General features: G+C 31.7%; 1 protein-coding gene across 1 annotated transcript in view; it reads right to left on the reverse strand.

Moving 5' to 3' along the window:
• The window catches only part of LOC118201704 (uncharacterized), a 60,335-nt gene that overhangs the window by 9,434 nt on the left and 25,799 nt on the right, over window positions 1–25,102 (reverse strand). The window contains exon 2 of the mRNA XM_035373849.2: window positions 474–638. Coding sequence (XP_035229740.1) covers window positions 474–638 — 165 coding nt within the window. The remainder of the gene's footprint in view (window positions 1–473; window positions 639–25,102) is intronic.

Raw genomic sequence — 25,102 nt, forward strand, 5'->3', positions numbered from 1 at the left:
TTGGGATAGACCTAGTATTATCAGTTTTAAAGAAAAGAATCAAATAAATATTCTGAAAGCAGTAAATCATATACTTGCTTCAAGCTTAGAACTGTAAAATAAAGATTGCAAATTATCCCCCAGGAAGTAAAGAGGGATCTCTTTAAGTTAGTTATCCGATTATTACTAGGGCCTGAATAAATCTTTTTGCTGCCCGGTTCAATTTCTGTGAGTCCTAAATTCATCACCCACTGCCTTTCTAATATTTTAAAACTTTTGCTACTCCTAAATTCTTCCGCCCGCTGCGGCCGCCTTGGTTGCATGGATTCTAGCCCCGGCAACTACTCACAATATTTCATTGCACAACTTTGGGCTAAACCAATTTTTTCTTTCTTTCTTTAAATTATCGCAGAATAGCAATGGGTTTTTAACAAATAAATCAATGCATACTGGTAGTAAAAGGGAGAGGTGAGAGAAAGAAATAAAATACTTACTATGAGTAACCAGGGTAATTTGGGAAAGAGTCTCCTAATTGTGAAGAAATATATGATACAGAAAACGAGTGTGATGATGAAATAGATGGCAACAACAAACATGAAGAAGTTGGTATATGTTGTGACGACGGGAGAGCCACAGCCCATACAGATGATGGCAAACAGCTGAAATGAGATATCAAATCGTTAAACTTCTGCAGAGATGGTACATTCAGCATAGGTTTTAGATTTAAATAAATTAATACTAATTACTGAAAGTAAGTAATTAACCGAAACTAATAATGGATATTGAGAAAGAAATGAAATCATTAATCGCGATCAGGAAGGAACAAAGGAGAATTCATTCTGGCTACAGAAGGCTCTTGATAGTGACAGTTAAAAAAATATGCTGTATCTTTCCTCTTTATTTTGTTAAAATGGTTGTAATGTTTTGAGAGTTTCCTATTTACACAATAATATTTTACGTATCAAAAAAGGTCGGAGGTTTTAAATGAATCTCTTTTCGACCTGATTTTAAATTTATTCAATAGTAAATAATAAGTTTCATGTTTTGGCCACAGTATATACTATTTTTCTCTAAGAGCTGTAGCAAAATATACTTTAAAGTTTTATATTTTTTATTTAAAAGAATTATTTATCTCTTTTTTGAGATTCTTGAGAGTAATCTAAGATTTTCAGTTAGTAATGTACCATCATCCTAAATATGAATCGAAAAGCTGCGAGGAAGAGTTTTTCCATGTGAAAGTAGATGCTGGGTAATTTATATATTTCCGTGACACTATTCAATGAAAACACAATAGTCAGCAACGAATTACGTGACTTTTGTGCGCAAATAGATCCTCTTTCCCTCGAAAGTTTCAGCTTATACGGCACAAAGACTTTATCCACAATAAACACCATCACTTCTTAGCAGCTAAATAAAATACGCACGATAGCTAACAGAAAACAACGGGAACTGTTTCAGTTTCTTTCCACTGTATACAAAATGATCTTGTAGGATATATAATCTTTCACATTTCAGCTTGGCACGTATTTAATATGTTGAAGGGTAAAATGAACGCAAGGTTAAAAGCATTCAAACGATTCTGGCCAAAGGAATGTAATATATGGAACGTAGAAACATTTTTTATTAATTATTATAATGCCGTAAGTGTTCATGAACATTATTTAACGAATTTATAACAAGATCAATGTAGTTCCAATTATATCAATTTTACCTTTTATTAAAAATTTAAGATTTAAATTATTATTAATTACGATTGCCGTTTTTATATTGCTCTGTATTTTAAGAAATACAGAACTGGTTAAATTTGTCGTTTTTAAGGAATAAAATTATAATTTGAAATGTAAAATAAATACTTACCCTTCGTTCAATGATAACATTTTCGAAATCACTTCGATGATAAATATACGGTAACATAACTTAATACAACGGTTCAAAAGCTTGTAAACACTGTATCAAAAGAAATTTTCTAATATCAAGAGACCTCAAGTAAATTATGAACAACTCAGGAACTAATTCTTCAACCATAGGCTTATCGTAACTCCTATGCTTTTATGCATTTCAAATATTAAACACGGAAATATATACACCAAATTTAGATTGCAGTTCCATTTTAATTTAGCAAATTTTATACTTTTAAATTTCTTTGACAGTTTGAAGCTTTAATGATAAAGATATATGATTACAATATTGTTGGGTGCGTAAGGGTTCGTAATAGATTGAATGCACACAGGTCCGATTATAGATTAATAAAATTTATTTTTATCAAAAGAAATATTTCAGAGCTTTTCACAGAGAATGTACAAGGGTTTACAGTATCACACAGTACAATCAGTAGTTACACTTCAAACTACTAACAATGTTAAAGGTAACGCAATGCAAAGCGTATCTAAAGAGAAAGATAGTACGATCTCACGCTGAACTAACAACTCGCGATAATAACAATAACTAAACCTCCGGCCTTATATAGTTTTCACCCGACCGCCGAAATATTTCTAGTACTTTCTGCTTCTCGAAATGAATGGAAAGCAATATGAGTATCGAATTATGGTTGGCTACTTTTGGCGATTTCCCGCCAAATTTGGAGATGAAATAAGTCTCCAAAACCTTTGTCAGCTTGGCGATACTTCGTCATATTACCGAGATGCCCATTTGCCCAATGCTAAACGGACTTGTCCCTGTATTCTTTGTTTTCTGGCATATCACGTCTCTTAAGATTTTTCATGTTACATTTAGCAGCAAAATACAACAATTTCCCAAATGATTCCACTAAAATCATCTATCTCTGTACAAAACTTGTAACAAATTAAAATATTATGTATTACACTGTAATTATGACTATATTACAGTCATATGATTATTATAGTCATGTGATTATTATAATATATTACAGTCATATGATAGATTATATATATGACTATATTATAGTCATACATATAATCTAAAATATTATATATTAAACTATAATTACATATGAGTGTAATCTAAAATGTTGTATACTAGACTATGGTAGATATATTACACTGTAACCTAAAATTATTGTTTTTTTCTGGGATACGTGTTTGCAGAGTAACCACTATAAAATATCTTTCATTTTTGAAAACTTTTAAGCCAATTTCAATCTTTGGCTAAATTGTAAAATATTATATACCAGACTAGATACTATTGATAGATATATTATTATTGATATTTAATTATAATTGATATTTTAGCCAATTTCCATCTTTGGCTAGATTGAAAACTATTCTTTTACGGGAAGTTCCTTTCAAATCTCTAACGTAATTTGTCGACTCTTAGAAGATTTTGAAAAAATAGATGAACTCTTTTTATGATCCTGTGGCTCTAACAGTAACTGAATTTCAGTTGCAAATGATTCAGTTCGTCAGTATTAGTGGATCCGCGATTTTAAATGATCGTGAAGTCGTATTTTTATAATAAACATAAATCTAAACAAATTGAATGTAATCTTACGCTGTCGAGCAGATCGGAGCGTCTCGAAAGAAATGTGACATTGCGTATTTTGTTGCTCCACTGAGCAGAAGAAAAAATTTTCTGCACTGAGAGATAATGATTTTCATTCACTTTTAATTTTTGTCTCTTCTGTGGATTAAAAAGCATAAAATATATATATATATATATTTATATGAAACACCTTCGTATTTACGTATTTTTATCAATTATTGTTCGTTGAACGGGAGTTGGTTTGTTCCCCTTGAAAAGTCAACTAATTTCCGATCAATAACAATGATTACATGTTTTTAATTTTTCCTTTTACAATTGAAATTTTATTCTTCATGATGATTTAACTCCAGTCCCCGTTAAAACATTATTAACATTTTGCTTTCAAATTACTTCAAAACATCTTTCAAAATATAACTTAGCAGTATGGATTCACTCTTTTAAAATAATTCTACTTTAATTAAATTTAGGAGATAATATAATCAATTAATCAATATTGTTTAGAAAATAAATTATATATATATATAACATTATAAATTATACGACTTACCTTACATGAATTAAAACATAATTTTTAAGGGTCATAATATTATCAGTCATATGCCTAAAAATAAAATTTCGTGACACTCATTCACGAGTTTTATTTTATGAATCTTTTATTAACAAAATTTTAAAAATAGTAATTGAGCTATCACAGAAATACGCTATCTAAGAACAATTACATTCTGTTCGCTTAAACTTCTGTTCAAATTTTTTATTTAAAACCCGCTACTTTTAAAAGTCCCACTATTTTATTTTTAGTTTGCATAAAAAAAGAATGCTGCGAGAGTTGAAAGATAGTTTTTAATTCTTTCCGCGCAATTTACCGAAACAGTGTAACCAGAAAACATTTATGTCTATATGTATTTTATTCTATTATTCTGGTACAACAGTTATTTTTTAGATAATTGGAAGGGACTCTTCTATATGTAGATGAAATTAAAGCGGGTTAATGGTCCCACGAAAGAAATTAGTTTTGTGATGCGACCTTATAAATCTAGATTCAAACCACTCTTTACAATCTCATATTTTTCCTCCTACCCTCCCTCTCTCTGTGTTGATTCTTTTTACGGCCTTTTGTCTATTCTACTGCCATTTGACCATCAGAGACCATTCAAAATACTCCTCAACTAATATGACCTGCATTATGCAAAGTTCGAATGGCCTTTAGGTCAAAGGTCTTGAACAATGTATGGGAAATGAAGGGAAAATTCAGATGCAGCGATCTGAATTACTTTAAGCATTTACTACTATTTGAAAAGGGCACTGACGTATTAAGACACGCTAATACGTTAATAAAGCTTTAATAATAGTGTTTAAGGAGAAATAAAAGCCAGTATGGATTTAAATAGCTATTTAATCAATGTAATATTAGGCTTCTGAGAAGGAGGTTTCTTGGCCTAAGACATATTTTAAACATACATGTGAAAAAATTTAGATTCTATTTTTTTTATTCATTTTGTAATCTTAATTTTTAAGGATTATACATTTAAATTAAATACATGTTAGTTTTTAAGTTAGAGTTAAATGCACCAAAAATTAATTTTAAAAAATGAAAAGAAAAGGAATTCTTCAGTTATAATAATATTCCTTGTCATATATGATTACAAATGAATGCGTGAGGTTGCGAACAGTGACATATATCGAATCAAATTTTCCAAAGTGAAATTTAAATAAGTTGTATATAATTTTTATCATGTATGAGAAAAATATATTTTAAGTATATATCTTATCTATATGTCTTTTTGATCATCATAATTAAATATGTAATTATGGAAAATCATTTAAGAATTATATTCGAACACATGAGACATATATTTATTATATTCGAATACGTTTAATACACTTTCATTTTTCTTTATATTCGAATACATTTATTATGTTCGAATATATTCAATACACTTTTATTAAATACCTAAATTCGTAAATGATTTCGCATGATTCCATATTTACTCACGATGACAGGGCCCACCAGCGGCCGAGCGGTAAAGTCGCTGAACACTGGTAGTTCGGTCCGAGGTTCGAATCCCGCGAACGGGCTGGCTGCATGGGCGTTTTCGTGGTTTTCCTCATGTGTAACGTGTATACGAGCCAGTTTCCCTTAGAAAGTCCTCCACGATAGGCATCCCTCCCCTTAGGCAGATAGCCCTCGTGTGCTTTGCCATAATTAAATACATCAACTACTCACGATGACAAAAAAGATCGTAACAGCTATTAAAAAAAATTACTTTTTACATTTTTTTGCATTTAACACAAACAACTTAAGAAATATTTTATATATATACTTATTTATTTTATATTTTAATCAAAAGGAAAGATGAGAAGCTAAAAAGAATTAATCCAAACAAGGGAGGAAAATAATGAAAAAGTTAGCTTGAAAGTAGGAAAATTAGCGATATTAACTTTCCTTCAAGACCTCCAAATGATCTAATAGTGGGAAAAAAAGCATTCATTTCGCTTGAATTTCTGTTGATTTAAAAATCCGATTTCTTCATCATTTAAAATCGTGAGGCTAGTAATTATGATAGATTATATTTCTTATCATTGTGACGATACTATGATAGATTATATTTCTCATCACCTTACCACAACAAAAGAACATGATCGATTTTTGAAAAACCAGCAAAATTTGGCGAATTATGCTAAAGATTAATACAAGATTTAATTTGGAATATAATTTTTAGTTATCCTATGATATGTGAAAGCAAGCGATTCTCTGCAGTGATTAATTTGACAGTTAAGGAAAGCTATGTTATAAAAACTAAACATAAAATTTTAAAAAAGGCATGAATTTTGAAAATAAACCGCAGTGGAATATTGAATCTTCATTGCAAGTACGTATGTGGTTCGCTCGCTAGAAAGCAGTCGAAAATTAATTTCGAGACTTGAATTTAAAAAAATAAATAAATAAATAAGTTAAAAAGTGCAAAAAATATTACAAGAAATTTGAAATATGAAAACTCTGGGTTATGATTTAACAACTCGAAGAAGAGTTTATCATTAAAAATTTCAAATAAATAAATAAAAAATAATGAAAATTTTTCTTAACGTAAAACATCAGAAAGGTATAAAAAGAGACTAATCTGGAAACTTCAGATTATAAAGTCTATCACCACAATGAACTGGTGATTAATAAATTATGATATAAAAAAGAAACTAAAGCTTCATCCTTTTGCAATTTTGATAACTCCCCCCACTGCATGCTGAAAAATTGCACTTTGAATTCTAATAGAACTACTCATTCTAATAGAATTATGTCGTAGTTCCACTCCAAAATATTGTATTACTTGCTTAGAATAAAACATTTTATTAGAAGGCTGCAACGAAAATAGTATAATTTCGACTAACAGTCATAAATTTACTAAATTTCGTCCGGTTGTGATTTTTTAATTGCTGCAAAGTATTCCAGTTTCGAAATTTGAATTCATCTCCCATAAATATCTTAAGAGTTAACTGTCTTAACTAATCTGTAAATTTTCTTAACTAATAACTATCTTAATTCATTCAGAACTATCTTATCTAATCTTAAGTGTGTATCTAATGCAGGGTTTCCCAACCGTTTTCTTGCATCGACCCTCTTTACAAGTATAATTTTCTTCATCGACACCTTAGATTTTTCTCTATAATACGAATACATAGCATACAACATAATCATAAGACAAATAATTGTAAATACGGGATTTAAATGTAACAATCAGACGAAGAACGTTCATAAAATCATAGATGCTAAATGAACAAAAGTTTGATTTTAATGAATGTGGGGGCTGCGCTTGATGTACTGATTTGTTTTTGAATATGTGGAATAAAATTGCTTACCTTAAATCATCTCGTTTAGAATTATCTGACCCATTTCTTGTTTTCCGTAGAAAGTTATTGATTTAACTAAAGCCTGTTTCTACGGGGTTAAAGAGAAGAAAAAATCAATAATTTTGCCACGCAATAACTTTAATTTTGGGATATTTCTCTCGGATAGCAGGTTACCCACGTGGTTCGAATAAGACTTATTTATATAAGAAAGCTTTATATCAATAAATAATTAATTAATCAGTTTTATTAATACATATTTTTATAATCAATTGGATCTTGTTTTATGCTGATCAATTGCCAATGCTGTCGATTCAACTGTCGATCCTTTCATCACCACAGACGCAATTTAAAATTTCATCGACCCCAAAGAGCCCGTATTGGCTCCATCGGGAGTCTCTGATCTAATGTATAAATTTTGTACACATTTCACAGAAAATCAAACAATTTGCAGGAAGAAGAATTTCAAAGGAATGTATAGTCACCATTGTATTGTTTTCTTCAGTCAGTATCTATTAGGCCGCTGTTACGCACAGAATTTCATGTCAACACTGTACTTGTTACTTTTTAATTAAGAATCCATATTCTGATTTGAAAGCTTTTCCGCAAATAATTGACATTGTGTTTTACATTACATATTCAAGGGAATATGTATTACGTTCATAAGAAAGCTTAACTATGTTCAAATGAAAAAGTTCCGCGGAAAAACTGGTTCTGAAAAAAGCATGTAATTGTATTTTAAAGAAACTTCGAACTTTAACAACTTTTATAAATATATGTAGCGTTATTTTAATCATTAAAAGATGTTTGTAATGCGCAGAATTTATTTTTAGTGCATCTTATCTTAGTGTATCTGTTTATTGAGTGTATCTAGCGTAGAATTTTATTTTCTCTTATTTCCTCATTGTGTTTTCATTTCTTTCGCTGTACAGCTACAAATCGTCAGGATAAACTAATGTGCCGCAACACATGTTTTGATAACCACCGATTTAAAGACTATGGCATTGCTCTGCGTGACTGAGCAAGAACAACCTCTAATTTCGTTTAAAAGATGATCACATTTTACTCAGTCTTGCGTCTGCAAAGAACTTCAACGCTATGTAATATTTTAAAAGGTTATGCTTAAAAATATCTGACAAAAGCTTTCTCAGAAAGTTTCCATCTCTTTGCCGTTGCTACGAATATATTGTTAAAAGGCAGACCTTGAGGAATAATTTACAAAGGCGGAAACGAAAGTGATGCAACAAGACTGGCAGGAATTTTATTGTCTACCGCTTTCCTCGAACTAAGTACCACAGGAGGAAAGCGATGACAGAAATGATCTTGCGAAATTCACATACGCCTTTTAGACGTAGAGTCAAACTCGATCATTGCGAGCAACGAGGGATAAGCAGAATTAGTTCTCTCGAAACCACGACTTGTTCCATCTGTACTGAATAGTAATAAACTTAGAAGCATCTTAAAATTGCAGATTTTTACGTTAAGTTATATCATACAATCGTGTGGGCTTTGAACTGTTGAAACTGACTGGAAGATAAAGTCTTCAAATTCTTTTCTTCAAACATTCCGTTTCTCAAATTGTTGCCATTCGTTGACGTATATACTTTATCTTTCAAATTTATATCCAGATCGTTAGATCTTCAAATGACCTGTAAAGACTGCACATCACAACATTTTCTCAGAGGCAGAAGGCCCACTAGCGGCCGAACGGCAAAATCGTGGAACACTGGTCGTTCCGACCTGGATTCGATTCCAGGCGAACAGGCTGGCTGCATGTACCTTTTTGTTGTATTCACCATGCGTAACGTGGGTACGAGGCAGAGTCCTATAGAAAGTCCTCCACGAAGACATTCCTTCCCTTGACAGCCCCAATGTGATTTGCCGTAATCAATTAAACCTAAACCTAACCTCCCAGCGGCAGATTTATTATCTTTCAAGCGGTACTTAATAAAAGCTAAGCAGATGAAGCGGAAAATAATTAAAATAATGACTCTTCTTCAGTCCTATGGTACTGAACTCGGTCAACTACAATCACAGACTGAGCTCTTCATTCTTCTAAATCTAGACGCATTCCCTAAAGTTTTAAACGAAATAGCAAAGCAGAATATATTCATGATCTCTGAATGCACTTTTTAAAAAAGTGGAAAACACCAACAGATTTTATATTATAAAAGTACACATTTTAACTAATTCTTTAAAAAATTCAGAAGTGAAAATAGAGGAAAACAATGTAGTGTGGTTTGGTTTATTCGATTATCGCAAAGCACGCAAGGGCCATCTTCTTAAAGGAGGAATGTCGCCGTGGAGATCTCTCTAAGGGAAGATAGCTCATATCCACGTTACACATAGGAGAAACTGCGAAAACAGTCAGCATTCGAATGTATTCATTCACCAAGAACAAATTCTTACAGATTCCTTTGCCGAGAATCGAGCTCAGGTCAAACTACCAGTGTTCATCGACTTTAGGTTCGACGACTAGTGAGCCGCTGCAAAACAGAATGAATCGAAAAGAGGGAAAATGCAGTAATATAAACTAAGTATCGTAATACTAGCTTATTTAATAAAATGAATAAGTGTAATAATAGCCAGACATTTTTTATGAATGGAAACTAGACATGAGGCAAATGAGCATCATACATGAACAAAATACAACATAGTAAGAATCACAATAGAAATATTAATCCATCAATTAGTATTTTGTCCTAGAGATACAGCATGTGAGGATGATACTTGCTACAAATGGGCATATTAAAAGTGTCCTCCATCCTAACTGAGGACAGAATATTTTGGTTTTCTTTTTAAGCCACATTCCGTAAGTATAGTTAATAGTACCCCTAATGCATGTAAACTGATATAATATAATTAACTGATATCATTTAGAACTTACCCAACCGATAATTCTGACGAACATCATACGTAATTGCAAAAGGTGAGTCTAATGACATTTATAAGGTTCCTAGTTAAAGAATCGTTTGAAATGACACAAGTCTTTAAACTTTACACCAAAAATACGAGTAAATATGAAGAAAACAAGATGCTATGCTTCGTTGGGAATACGATATTCGCGGAGTTCGAAGAATTGGAATCTAAAATGGCCCATGTGTTTTGCATTCTAATCAGCAGTATGTGCATTCTCATTCCGGAGTTTATAAATAGAAGCGTTATACTCTGTTACACATCAAGAATGAGAATCTTTACAAGTAGAGCAAACCTGTTCAGCGCAAATTTAAGCTGTGGCGACTTAACAACCATCAAATCACACTGTTTGGCACAGGATATGCAAAGTTCAGTACTTCGATCAGATGAAAGTGAAGGAAACGAATTAAAAGAAACTGCTTTCTGAAGATTTTAGATTAGATTCTGAACTTTAAAAGCAGTTAATAAGGAATTACTGCATTCCCTCGTGCATGCTTTCGTAATGTAATTGTTTCAGCATATCTAGCTAGTAACTAGAAAATCCGAGATTCGAATATACGATGACAGCAAAGTTACTTTCGCACGTTCCTTGCTCCAGAATTTCTAGGAAGTAAAGGAATTTCGGGTATCATACTTAAATAATAAGTACCTAATAGCAGAAATACCTAAATAAACAAAAGTCGAAATGGATCCAGGAACGGTTAAGTTTCGAATCCATTTCGACGTTTTAACCCAGAAGGGCTATTAATTTCGTTTTGGCTTTTTGAGCTGATTCACTATAAATGGCGAATCACATTTTTAAATTGTTGCCACCAAACATTAGAGCCCTGTGCTCGCACTGTGATAAAACAACGGAGCCTAGAGCTATCGAATTCTGAATAACGTGCGTCTCCACCTGAATATGAGCATCTAGAAGCCAAAACTTAGAATTTGGAATTTGTTTTATTATCGATTTCATATTTTGTAAAGCATTTACGAGTTTTTGATTAAGAAACTCAACGATTTTAAAGTCAGCAATGGCAACGTATAAACAGAACAGAGGACTCTTTTTTCCCGAAACGGATTGTAAAATGGATTAGAGGGGTATCCCTTAAAATTGTGTAATTTTTGGACTAGTAGCTTTTTAACTATTTATTTTAATTGTAATTTGCCTAACTAGGCATTCTTGGATAGTTTTTTTCTTTTTAATAGTAAGTTTTACATTTACAATTTAAATTACAGCTCGTCAATAGCTTTTTAGCTATTTTATTTTAATTGTACATTTGCCTAACTAGGCTTTCTTGTAAAGCTCTTTCTTAGTAAGTTTTACATTTACATTTTAAATTACTGCGCGTCGGGAAAAGAAGCAATATAATTGAGACTTACTAAACGTTTTTAGATTATTAAGTTGGATTATTCTATTAGTGAAATTACGTTCATAGTCTCAATTATTATCGTTTGACGAAACGCGCTACAGGTATTAACTTTATTCGAATTTTGAGCATCTTTTCCATTGATAAATCCGGATCAAACCTCGAGTTGAGCTATTTACCATTTATTGCAATTTTTTGTACATATTTACTGTGTATTTGAAATGTATTTAATTTTTACAAGAGTTCGTTTTTAAATTGTTCGTGCGTTAAAATTTCTTAATTTTTTCCTCACCCTTTTTTGATTTTAAAGTCATTTCGATTTGTAATTTTTACGAGATAACTTTAACTTTTACTACTTTAATATTTTTTCTAGTTGTTACATGATTTTACATTCTTGCTAAGAAACTATCGTGTCAAATCTATTTTTTAGCATTACCTTTTTAACATTCCTCTTACTTATATATATATATAATACTTACTTATATATATATATATATATATATATATGTATATATATATATTTGGTACCTCTCACCCCTTACCCGGCTTAAAAATCCATTCTCAGGCCAATCTTCGAAAGATAATGAAATTTAATTTTTAATACGGTTTCCGGGTTCCTATACTTATATTTGAGAAAGTTTTATACTCGTTATGACGAAATAAAATTATAAGAAATTTAACTCCTGCGCGACAAAAATTGATCTGGATATTTAATTGGAGAATTTGCCGTCGTTTCCAACTTACCTTCAAGACTCGGTTAATTAAGTTAAAATAATTCGAGGAAATAAGTTTAATCAAAGTGCAGCAAAAATTGTCTATAAATTTAATAGGCCGTGCAAGGAAGTCATGTGATGTCCACATTAAACTTTATTAAATTTAAAAATCCCGCTAGTGGTCGAGCTGTTAAGACGGCTGAATGCTGGGAGTACGATCAGGGTTCGATGCGAGGACAAAAGGCTAGTTTAAAGGAATTTTTTACATGTTTTTCTCCATGTGTGACGTGATTTCGAGAGAGTTTGTCATAGAAACTCCTCCACGGATGCCTTCTCCCATTAGGCACGTGGCCCTCGTGCGCTTTATCCTATTCAAAAATATAATCTTAACGTTTTAAAGTATTATTTTATACCAGTTACGTAACATATACCTTAAAATATTTTTTTCATTAATGACAACAAAGCTGCCACTACTACATAAAAATTATCAGATGGATGTATTGTACATTCAGAGTGCCTTAATCTATAGAAATTACGCAAATGATTATAAATAATAAGATGAAGTTTTTATTTATTAAAGGAATAAGTTTATAGTTTTCCCATCTCCCAAGCTGTTAATGAATAACGGTCCGATACAGTTTTTTTCTTGTATTGGCAACTCTTGATAAGACTGCGGTTTCCATTTCCTTCCCGTTCTTCGTCCATCAATTTTCGAGAAATGATCGTGTCTATGGACCATATTAAGACAAGATAGGATTTTACTTGTTATGGAGGGGGGAACTTTCCGTGATATTTACTTATCCCTAAATTAACGTCATGCGCAGGCTTACGCACCTATTTAATAAAAGAAAGAACTTGATAATTGAAATAGCAGCAGGGCACTTTTTTTTAACTCTAACGCTTATGCTCACGACAGGTATTTCCAGTCAGTGATAGGGCAACAGTTTTTTTTTTATTATTATTATTTCTTCCAGATATGAAATTCGATGAAAACAATAAAACTTGACTTTAGTTTTAATAACTTCAGCGACTTCTTTAATGTTTGAAAAATATACATTTAAAAGCATCTTTTATCAATTTCAATACAACTGAAAATCATAAAAAGCGTCGGTGAATACATTATAATTTAAGATATTTTAAATTACATCAAATAGTTAAATAATTAAAGAAAAATAAAGATGTAAATTATGACGATGTATTTGTTGCTTTCGAATATTTGAATTTGCTAAGCTACAGTTTTAATTTTAAATAAAAATTAAATGTATTATGCTACACTAAATGCACTACACTCTGAGACCTGGCTATTTGTCAGGCCATATGGAAGATAAGTTAAAGATTTTATCCTTTCCACGATGGCAACACTTTCCATTTCGTGAAGGTAGTAAAAGCATGGTATTGCAATTAAAACTAAGAGTTCCTACGCCAAAACAAACAATTCGGTCAACGGAAAGAAATAAAAAAAAATTTCGGTGAACAAAAATTTAACGTTAACTTTTGGTCCCCTGGGCAATAAGAACTGAAGCTGGCGTACCAGCTGGCTTAATTCTCTATATTACAAAGAATTTTTAATTTCAAATGCAAACAGACATGGCGCCATGTTAAAGACTAGCGCAACTTACACTTTTAAATTATTGATAATTCCACAACTATTACATGCAGATTAATTAAAGGCATAAAACCCTTGATTGGAATATAAGAACAACATATTTTAATCCCTTTTAAAGCAAGAAATGCACAATTTACCAACATATAAGAATAATTTAATAAAAAAAAAACTGAACTCATCGAACCGGATAAGAGAGTGGGTATAATAGTATATATATATATGTTTGATGCAGTCGATTACAGCAAAAAAGGGAGGGGCACAACTAGATGTTATAGCAGTCCCTTATACAATATTTTGACTTTCTGCGGCTAATTGTTTTTGAGTTATTCGAGATACATGCATACGTACGCACAGACATCAGGAAAAAAAATCTCTTCTAAATCCATTTTGCATTCCGTTTTGGAAAAAAAGTCTTTTATTCTATCCATACATACAGATGTCACGCAAAAAAATCGTTCAAATGGTTTCGAGAGAGCTCAAAATTGGATATTTTCGTTGAAATATGATACCCGAAATTTTTTGTAATTACAATACTTCCTTTACTTTGTACAAGAAAGTAGAAATGGCGGAAGACTGTTTATTACATTTATTCCAAACGGCCGCTGGATTTAGATGCGTAGGATTACTTGATAGAATTTTTAATATTTCTTAGTTTTTATTTTATTGATTAAGTCCTCTTTTTGTTATTTTACATATTATTTTGTTACTTTAAAGAATGAACGTTTAGGGAAATTTGGAGAAAAATAAAATGAAACTAACAGTTATGTATTAATTATTTATTTCATAACAATATTCCTAATACAAAGGCGCCTCTTTGTTTTTCGGCATTTTATATTTATTTCTTGTACAAACAAAATCAGCATGTCGCTCCTATTACCCCTCGCCGTCGAATCGAACATAGAGAAATGAACGGTGTTATAACCTAACTCGTGCACGCGTACTTGTGACGTCATCAAAATATTGTGTATTTTTGCCTGATTTTGAGACTCTATTGGGGCTCAACCTCTATTCCAGTTTTCAAAAAGAAAATTTGTGCTTTGTAATGGTCTCCTTCAACTATCAAATAAACCACAAAAGAAAACTGCAGCTTTTGAGGTTATTAAGATATACGCATTCTATTAAGACATGTTTCGAGTCTTAATTTTTTTTTCCCTGAGACCGTCATTGAGGAACGTAATCCTATATTAAAAAATGCATGACCTTAAACTTTAATATGCGACGAAAGCTGGGTCATCTACATTTTGTTTTGTTTTCGCGAAGTACGCTTAGCGAATCTCTAACGATGTGAACTTCAATTGAAACAAATATATTTTGTTTCTCAGGATTCCTATTTTGTTGCATAAATCCTCTGGAGTTATGTAAACCTACATTATGAAGACGTGTGACTTAAGTGGGATATGAGAATTCCAAACAATGTCCTTCATTGGTTGGAATTTGTTTTAAATTCAAAGAAAATGGTATTTTTTTAGAAATATCGTTTCAGAAAATTTGCATTGCGCGCATGCATCGGAAAATTGGACATAAAATTCCAGCATAAGAAGTTACCGCGGTCTGATTCTTTAAATTCTAGAATAAAACTCAACAAGTGTGCACATATTTCTCGAAAGTATAAAGTTCCTGCTAATTACAGTTTCCTGTCTAAAACGTATATGCTATGATATCAAGAGGATATATTTTTATGTAATTTTATTAATTTAGTAAGGCTTAATAAAAGAGAAATAAAATATTTTATTTTCAAAGCTTTATTGCTTTCGAACATGAATAAAATATGAAAAAAAGAATCTTTTTTCCATTTTACGGTTTTTATTCAATAAGTTAAACAGTGAAATATAATCTTTTAATCATCGCAACACTTTTAGTACTATTTTTTTTTTTTTTTTTTTTTTTTTTTTTTTTTTTTTTCCCATTACATAATGTACAAAGAGTTTTCTACGTCTTGCCTGTAATTGTAGCAAATGTAGAATATTTCTTAGAAAATTCGAATAAATTAGAATTTCCTTCATTTAAGATTTTGCTCGAATGTATTAAAAGCATTTGCTATACTGCTGAAGAAAGACTTCGTTAAAAATTTTGATTTTTTGTAATATTATTTGTAATATGACACTAATCTCATATTTTAATATATTAATGATTACTTATCTGTTTTTTTTTTTTTTTCATATTACTATTACAAGTAATATACCTTTTCTTCACCAAAAGTTTTTATGCTATTATACATTTCAGATATTTTTTCGGGTTTCAAAACATCTCTTGCATATAAACATTTTTACAGAAAGGTCGGTCTTGCTTTCTAAAAATCATGTCCGAATCTTCTCAAAATTTTTTGTTTTAAATGAATATACATCGCAAAAATTATCGTCTACATTTCGAAATTATTACTTGTTTAGCTAAGTATATTAACGTTCTCATATGTGAAGAGAACATGGTAAGACACTGCAAATTAACAAGTTCTGTTAGACATTTAAGTTTTCATCATTTTACAGACAGTAAAGTATTCGAATTGATAATGAAATCAACTATTTTTGATGTTATAAAGCAATGGTAATTGCGTGGAACTATTGAAAATGCACAGAAATGTGGATCCCTTTCCAAGCTAACAAATAGGAATCTGAGATTTTTCCTATAAAAATTGAAACAAGATTTAAAAAAAATAGTGCTATAAAACTTGCAGCGGATTTAGAAGAATAGTTTGAAATAAAAGGTTGACCCCGATAAAAACAGTCGTTAGGGCATAGGAATACAATGGGCGATCAAAGGCTAGAAGGAAATTTTTCGTAAACAAGAAAATAAGGAAAACATGCCTGACTCTCGCAAAATTCATGATTAGCAATAATTTATGATATACAGCAACGTTATATTTGCAGGCATGTTGAAATTTAATACATTTCAAACCGCTAGATGAATTACTGTGTGATTAAAGTCGAGCGAAGAGTTGAATCGAAAAATAATTATTGCCTGTTGTTAAACACAGGGGTGTAGGTATAATGGTTTGGATATGTTTTGCTGCCTCTGGAATTGAAAGTTTAAGCTTTTATAGAAAATAATATGGATCGATATAAATATATAAGTATTCTTAATGAAAACTCAGCATCTGCAAGAAAACTTGAAATGCAAAATACCGTATTTACGCGAATCTAATGCGCATCGTTTTTGGCCAAATGTAGTATTCAAAATTGGGGTGCGCATTACATTTGATGGCGCATTAGATTCGATGGCAAAGTTCGCCAATGGCGTCAGCAGTTCGCCGATGACGTCAACCAAATTTAAATCGTAACAACGGATTACTGTATTTCTTGACTACATTTACCGTTACATTTATCGTTGACACATTATTGCATAGAGGATACAAACTGCAGAGTACGTAGTCACGAAATGGAGGGCAAACAGAGAAGAATGTCATATGGCGCTACTTTCAAACATAAAGTAATTCTTTATGCTTAAAAAATGGGAATAGAAAGGCAGGGAGAGAGTTCAACGTAGCTAGCAATGTTCGCTTGTGGCGGCAACAGAAATTGGCACTGTTTGCAACTAAAGCTAGTAGAAAGAAATTCACTGGCCCTCGCAAAGGAAGACACCCTAAAATTGAAGAAAACGTTTTGGAATTTGTACGTGAAAGGAGGAAGTATGGACACCCTGTGCCTAGTGACACCATAAGAAATAAAGCAAAAGAGGAGGCTGAAGTTCTTGGAATACCGAAACAAGAGGTTAAGGCTAGCCGTGGATGGGTGGATTGGTTTATGAAGCGGATGGGCTTATGTCTAAGATGCCGTACAACAATATGCCAAAAGCTTCTTGCAGATTTTGAGGAAAAACTACTAACATTTCAGCGGTATGTCATCACACTTCGGAAGGAAAAGAATTTTTCAATGGGGCAAATTGGCAACTCTGACAAGACGCCAATTTGTTTGATATGCCTCGTAACTACACCATTACGGAGAAGGGGACTGAGGAAGTTATCATCAAAACTTCGGGATGTGAAAAAGAACGCGTAACAGTGATGCTGGCAATAACAGCAGACGGGTGCCCTTTCTTAATCTTCAAACGGAAAACATGTCCTAAAACCCCTAAGAATCAAAAGCTGTTCCCAGATGATTCGAAACTAAGAGAAGGGTTGGATGACGGAATCATTAATGCTTGATTGGCTCCGAAATGTATAGGAACGCCGTCCCGGAGGGCTCTCCAATCCACCATCAATGCCTTGTCTGGACGCATTTCGTGGTCATCTCACAGACGACGTAAAAAAGAAGATGCACAGCCTAGGCAGTGAATTTGTTATCATTCCTGTAGGGATGACGTCTATGTTACAACCGCTGGACGTTAGTATAAATAAACCTTTTAAGAGGTACGTTCAGGCGGAGTACGAAAAATGGTTTTGTGAGCCAAACCGTGAATTGACCCCGACAGGAAAAATTAAGCGTGCTGCACCGCACATTGTTACACTGAGTTTCTGCTGCCTGGAAAAGCATCGAAGCACCAAAGATTGTGAAATCTTTCAAGAAATGCTGCATTTCAAATTCATTGAATGGCAGTGAAGATGACGTGCTCTAGAACGCCGAGGATGACGATGATGATGATGAGGAAAGAAGAAATAAATCTGCGTCTGACGAAAAGAGCTGCGAGGATTCCAGTGATGAAAACAGTGAATAAAGACGTTTACTATTAATCACTAATTGTAGAAACTGTTAGCTAGATAGAAATGTTACGATTTATTTCATGTTCATATTTTACGATAGGTACCGTATATACGGTAGTGGTAATTAACAATGATTGTTTCACATAACAATTGCCCACTAATAGGTTAATTTTATGTTCTGCTACTTTATGTATAAATCCATTGTTGTATAAAATATGGTATCTAAATTTAAATAAAATTATCATACCATTGATTGATAGTTTATATACAAATCCATTGTTGTATAATATAAGATTCAATAAATTCCTCTTATCATTGATGCGCATTACATTCGCCGACAAACAATTTTTTTATTATTTAAAGTTTTAAAATGGGGATGCGCAGTAGATTCGATGGCGCATTAGATTCGCATAAATACGGTAGATTCAAGTTCTATTACGATAGAGACTCTAAACATACAGGCCTAAAAATTTGCTTGAGGATATTATACGATTGTCGTAAAATTATCAAAGTGTCTCCATGTTTTCTAGACTTAAATCTTATCCATCATGTAAGAAGCGGATTGGTGAAAAAAAAAAAAAAAAAAAAAAAACACGATATTTCTTCAAAATCCATACTAAGAGCTATTCTTACGGAGGAATTGAAACAAAATGGAACATTCTAACATAAAAAGATTAGTTAAATTCATGCCAAAACCCATAAAAAGAGTAATTTTAGCTAAAGGATATAAAATGAAATATTGAATGTCCCATTATTTTCATGTTTGTATAAAATATGAATTGTTTATTCAAAGTTTCAGAATACTTAAATGAGTTCATTTTCAGAACGTTTTGAATAAATTTTATGTTGAAAAAAGTCATTTCAGTAATGTTAAGTAACTGATATCTTCAAAGCAAATTGAAAAATACAAATATCCGAAAACAAATGCAAGCCACTATCCACCTACCCACGTATCTGTTGATCTATATTAAACAAGTAGAGATAGGTATATATATAAAAAGAGTGAACCCAGAGGTAGGAAGTTTAATCCCGAAAATTGTTTTAAAGTAACTTAAATGTAAATTGTTAAAGATGTTTTACGTATATTCTCTTCAATTCGATCTACAAATCAGATGCTATTATAAAATTTCACTACAAACATTAGATTTTAAGCACAGTTGATAGTGATTGGCTTAAGAAGCTGGGTTGGAAATTTTACAAGGGCTTGGTACTTGAATATTTGAAACCTATTTTATGTGTGATACTCATGGTACAAAATAACTCTTTTTACAAAATATTTCTGAGAAATTCTGATAAAAATTAACTTATTTTATATTTATTGATTTGATGTCGTATTAAGAAACTTACTTTCATAATACTATTAATAATAAAAAATAATTTTCACTGTCCATCTGCAACAATATGGATTACAATGGCTCATATTTCTGGACTCTCATATTTTTTTATATTTATTTGAATAGATGTTATACTAAATATTGAAATATAGACTTCTCATTGTTATTTTTTCTGTATTGAAGTCTTAATTATTACAAAATAAAGATCATTTAAATATTCTTCGTAATAAAATAATTTAGTCGGTTACTCAAATAATAATTCAGACACTCGAATCTTCTACTGAGGCATTTTGGCAGATAAACAGAAATATTAATGCTGTGAAATTTGCAGCGAATTTAGAACAGTTTGCAATAAAAACTAACCTTGAAAGTATTAGCAGAATCATTAGACCAGATGGACACAACGGGAGATCAGCAAGAAGGAAAATTCTTCGTCAACAAGAAAGCAAGGGAAATACGCCTGGCATTTGTAAAATTTATAGTAAACAAAGATTTAACATATTAAAACAGCATCATATTTGCAAATGAGTTACAGTTTAATATATTTAGTTCCAAAAGATAAATTACTGTGTGGCGAAAATCAATTGAAGAATTGAATGCAAAAACTTAACTGTCTACTGTTAAGCATGAGGGTGGAGACATGTTTTGGAGATGTTTCGCTGCCTCTGAGATGCGAAATATGCTTTTGATAAGAAATAATATGAAGATATTTTTATGAATACCTCACAGCATATTCAAGAAAACATGGAATGCAAAATAGAAAAAAAGTAGAATGCAAAATGCATTCAATTTCTTCCACGATAACGATTCTAAAATGCAGCCCCCAAATGTTCGTTGGTGATTATTACACAACTGTCCTGAAGTTATCAGAAACACCGAGTTTTAATTCCAAATTTTATTATTTATTATTAAATTGTTCTCCAATTTTAACCCTATCGAACAGGCGTGAAAGGATAAAGAATCCATGATCATTTCTTCGAAAATTCTACTCTTCAAGAATGTTCTGTTTTGTACTATTCATACGGAAGAATAGTACAAAATAGAAAATTCTTACACACACAAACACAAAAAAAAAAAATTGAATCCAACGTCTAAATTTAGTAAAGAATTTCCAATAAAACATTGAATATCCTGTTATTTTCGTGATTTCTAGATATAAACTGATTGTTGAAAGTATCCAAATATTTATGCAAATTCATCTCAGAAGTTTTTGAACATTTTTAATCATAAACGCTTTTAATAACATTTTACAAAATAAGCAAGTGCTACAAAAAGGGGACTAATCGTATATTTGATATAAAATTAACTCTATTTAGCTAGTACTCTGTAACTGATATTTGCAAATAGAACTGGAAAACACAAGTGCCAGTGAACAAATATGAGTCATTACATGTCGGATGCGATTTCATTTAAACTGAAAATAAATGCTTCTGCTTACTAGTAAGAAAGCCACACGCAGTATGAACAAAGTTCTTTCAAATAAACAAATTCTTCGAGATTCAGTGCCTTTGAAAGCTGCAAAAACTTAAAAAAAAAAAAAAAACAATACTTGAAAAAAATTAATAATTCTCTATGTTACTTTATTGAGATATATAAAAAGAAATGTTCTTGATCTCAAATTTCTTTGCTTTTCTGAATGTCAATGTTTTGTCAATAACCGTGAAATTCTTATATTTTACTTTTCAACTAAGCGAAAGGAAAGGAATGGTCACATCACTTCCTTAAATAAATAAGGATCATAAGCATCTAAACTCAATTTTTTTATTCGTGAATTCTAAATTCGTGATTTTACACTTTTAGTTCTAGAGTCAATAGCTTACAAATTATTCGTTTGCACAGAGATGTAAAAAGTGCATAGAATATTTATTACAAAGAAAGAATAGCAACGTGACTCGTATACTATCTCCTTTAAATTCAACACCACGTCAGAAAATTTCGTTGCCAGATTGACATTTTCAAAATCTTACTCAAAAAATCAGGCTTTTTTGACTCTAAACGTCTAAATGAACAATGGCTAAACTTCGTGTCTATAGGAGTCTCATGTTAAAATTTAGGAATGCTCAAAAGCAGCAGCAGCTAAATATTTACTTTGTTTTATCCGTTTGTTAAAATCCATTTATCTTATTATAATTGTAAACTAATTTTAATAGGAAAAATTGATAACAAACAAGACATAACGTACTTTATACTGCACATCTGAACAAACGAATAACTTGTATACTTCTGACTTTAGAACTGAGAATGTAAAAGTCACGAATTTAGAATTCCTCGTGTTAATAGCTGAGTTTAGATGTTTATAACTCTAATTTCTTTAAAGAAAAGATAATACCATTCCTTCCCTCCACTTAACTGAAGTAAAAAAAAATTCTCCAGTTATTGACAGATGTCGACTTCAGAAAAGCAAGGAGATTCGAGATCAGACAGGGATCTTTTTATAAATCTCAATGAAGTTACGAAGGGAATTAATCAGTTTCTCAATTGTGTTTTTTTTTCTTTTTAATTTTTATTGCAAAAATGTTTTTATCAGAATGAAGAACAACATCGTCATTTCTAATGACATAGAACAAGCCATTTTTCTAATATGCACTCTTCAGTACGAAATAAAATAAGTGAGACGATGTAACGCTCTTTACAGAGAAGATGAAATTTAAGATGGAGAATTATATTGAAATAATTTAATAATCTACTTGTTTTCTTCCGTGCGAAATAACTGTTTGGTTTTTTTCATTCACATCTAAAGTGAAAACTAACATATACAGCCCAGCCTTAAATAGTTTAATTCATTCATTCCGCAGAAAGTGGATTCTGAAGTAAGTTTTGTTGTCTTCAGTGCAAATAACATATTCGAAAAATGTGAGGATTCGTAAGATTCAAAACGATATGATGTAATTCACAAAGTAGCATGTTGATAATGTATTTTGACTTTCTGCCTTTCTGATAACGGTTATTTCTACTAAACGTTTAATTAACACGCTTTTTTATATTAATTCTGGCTTGCTATTTTTGTTCCTTCAGTTAGCCTGATTAGATTGTAAATTAGGTGAGATTTAAATAGCGAACGAAGATGTCAGTTGAGAGAAACAGTTTGGCGACGCTATTTCTCTCATGAATCAAAAATCTCAGTTTACGTTGATTTTTGGCGACTGGTTTTTAGCTGAGAGGTGGCGTATAATTTAGAGGTATTGTATCTGTGTAAGTGTTTGTATTCCAAGACCGCGTAAGGAATTAAATTGTTAATTGTACCTGCAAGTCGTAATGTAAATACAGTTTAGTTTTAAATTCTGATCTATTTATTAAGATTCTGGGCCTAATGTTAAACTGCGTCTGTAGCAAGGAAAGGTTAAACCATGACTAAGTTAACATCAAGTGGAAAGTGGTTAGACGGAAAAAAGGTTAGTTATTCTTATTGTCGTACTGAAGGGCCAGGGTTCGAATCCCATGGAAGGCATGGATGTAAACGGTCTGTTCTTTCAATGGAGTGGCCCACCTACTAGATGACTCCATAATAAAGTGACCACCATTTCTGGCCTTAATAGTGACCAACACCTATAAACACCTACCTCCCGCCATTGAAAGAAAAAAAATTACGTTTCACTAGCATGCGTTTAACCCTTTGCAATCGAGGCCTTTTTCGCTTGGACGAACCAGCAGCTCGAGATAACTTTCCGCATATTTGGTGAATTAAATCTAATACTTCTTTTATGTTTAAAGATACTTGCTATCCTACATCTCCTTACGGGGATACAAAAAGGTATTCTTCGCAGTATTTCTTAATATTCTGTGCACGTTATCCATTCTGAATTTTCTATCTGTTCTACGGAATCACTATCGCTTTCACATTCATTTTTATCTATTACGCTGATTTTTTGCCTTCTTGCATCTCTTCCTTCATCGTTATATTCATCACTGTTTTCCTTCTCTCTGTCGTCAAGTTGTCTATTGCATAGACGTATTTCGTTCTTCGTCAACGAAAAATCGAATTCATCTTCACTTGAACTGATTCCTTCATCCTATTCCATGCTTACTGGGTTCCGTGAAATAATATTTATATATTTTACGGTTGTATTTAATTTATTTTTTATTTTATTTGAAAATAATATTTATATTGCCATAACTGTGGTTTTCGGACTAACGTCAAAGGCGCATGTATAACAATAAATCTAAAAACCGTATTTAAGATTAAAGATTGGCAGTTTTTTTTATACTCATGTATTGTTGAATAACTCATGAAGCGACAGACCTGAATAAACATCGTTACAGTTCGAAGCCGAGAGTTACCTCTCATATGCAAAGGGTTAATATCCACACATCTTGACAAATGCTGCATTCCTCTCCTCCACGTCGGTTAATACTAACCAATGACAGAGCTTTGATAGCCACCTGCATCCTTCGGGTTACTTTAATATATATGTGTGTGTCTCTATTTAATTTATTTACTAAAGAAATATTGATTATATTATCTCCTAAGATTAATTTTAGTAGAATTATCATAGTTAGTAAGTTTAATTCCGAAAATTGTTTTAAAGTAATATTAAACATATATATTAAATATACAGATACATATAATATTACACCTGCATATTTAGGTAAGCTGATCACTACCATGTACCGGTGGAAAAGGTTTTGATGATTATTGGCATCCTTCAGTTTACTTTCAGTATCAGGGACAACAAAACATCTAAAATAATTCCAATGCGCTTAAAGAGGGAAAAATTCAACACTTCCTGTTTTTAAAATTTTTAATAATTCAACAATTGCATAAATAATAAAAGACAAAGTTCAAAATTCAACACGTTTAAAATCCGTTGAATGCTTTTTATATAAACTGCTGCGGAAAGGCTACAGTGGCATCATATATTATAAGCAAACACCAACTCACTTCCGATCCCCTACAAGAAAGGCAACCCTTCAATGCATTTTCAATATTATGCAATCCGCCGCAGGCTACCATAACAATGGTGCAATATTTAATTAAGTGATAGTCCGCTACAAGACGACATACGGACATTAACAAACTCATAAAATACTATCCAATTACTGTAAGCTCCGATACAAGAATCGTGACCATCCCAACACCATAATCTTCAGACTACGGTTATCTAAATCGAATGCGAAACGTGGAACTACTATTACGCCAGAACATCCTCTGAAGAGAAAACAAGCCAAGAGAAAAGAATGTTCAGAAAGAGTCGAAGAGTTAAACGCTTCCTTAGCCGACTCAAATTTTGGAACTTCTACGTTACATTTCTTTACTGTGCTTTTATTACGCA

Source organism: Stegodyphus dumicola, chromosome 7, assembly GCF_044657685.1.
Source record: "Stegodyphus dumicola isolate Sdum_Otavi_A_Nest chromosome 7, ASM4465768v1".
NCBI lineage: Eukaryota > Metazoa > Arthropoda > Arachnida > Araneae > Eresidae > Stegodyphus > Stegodyphus dumicola.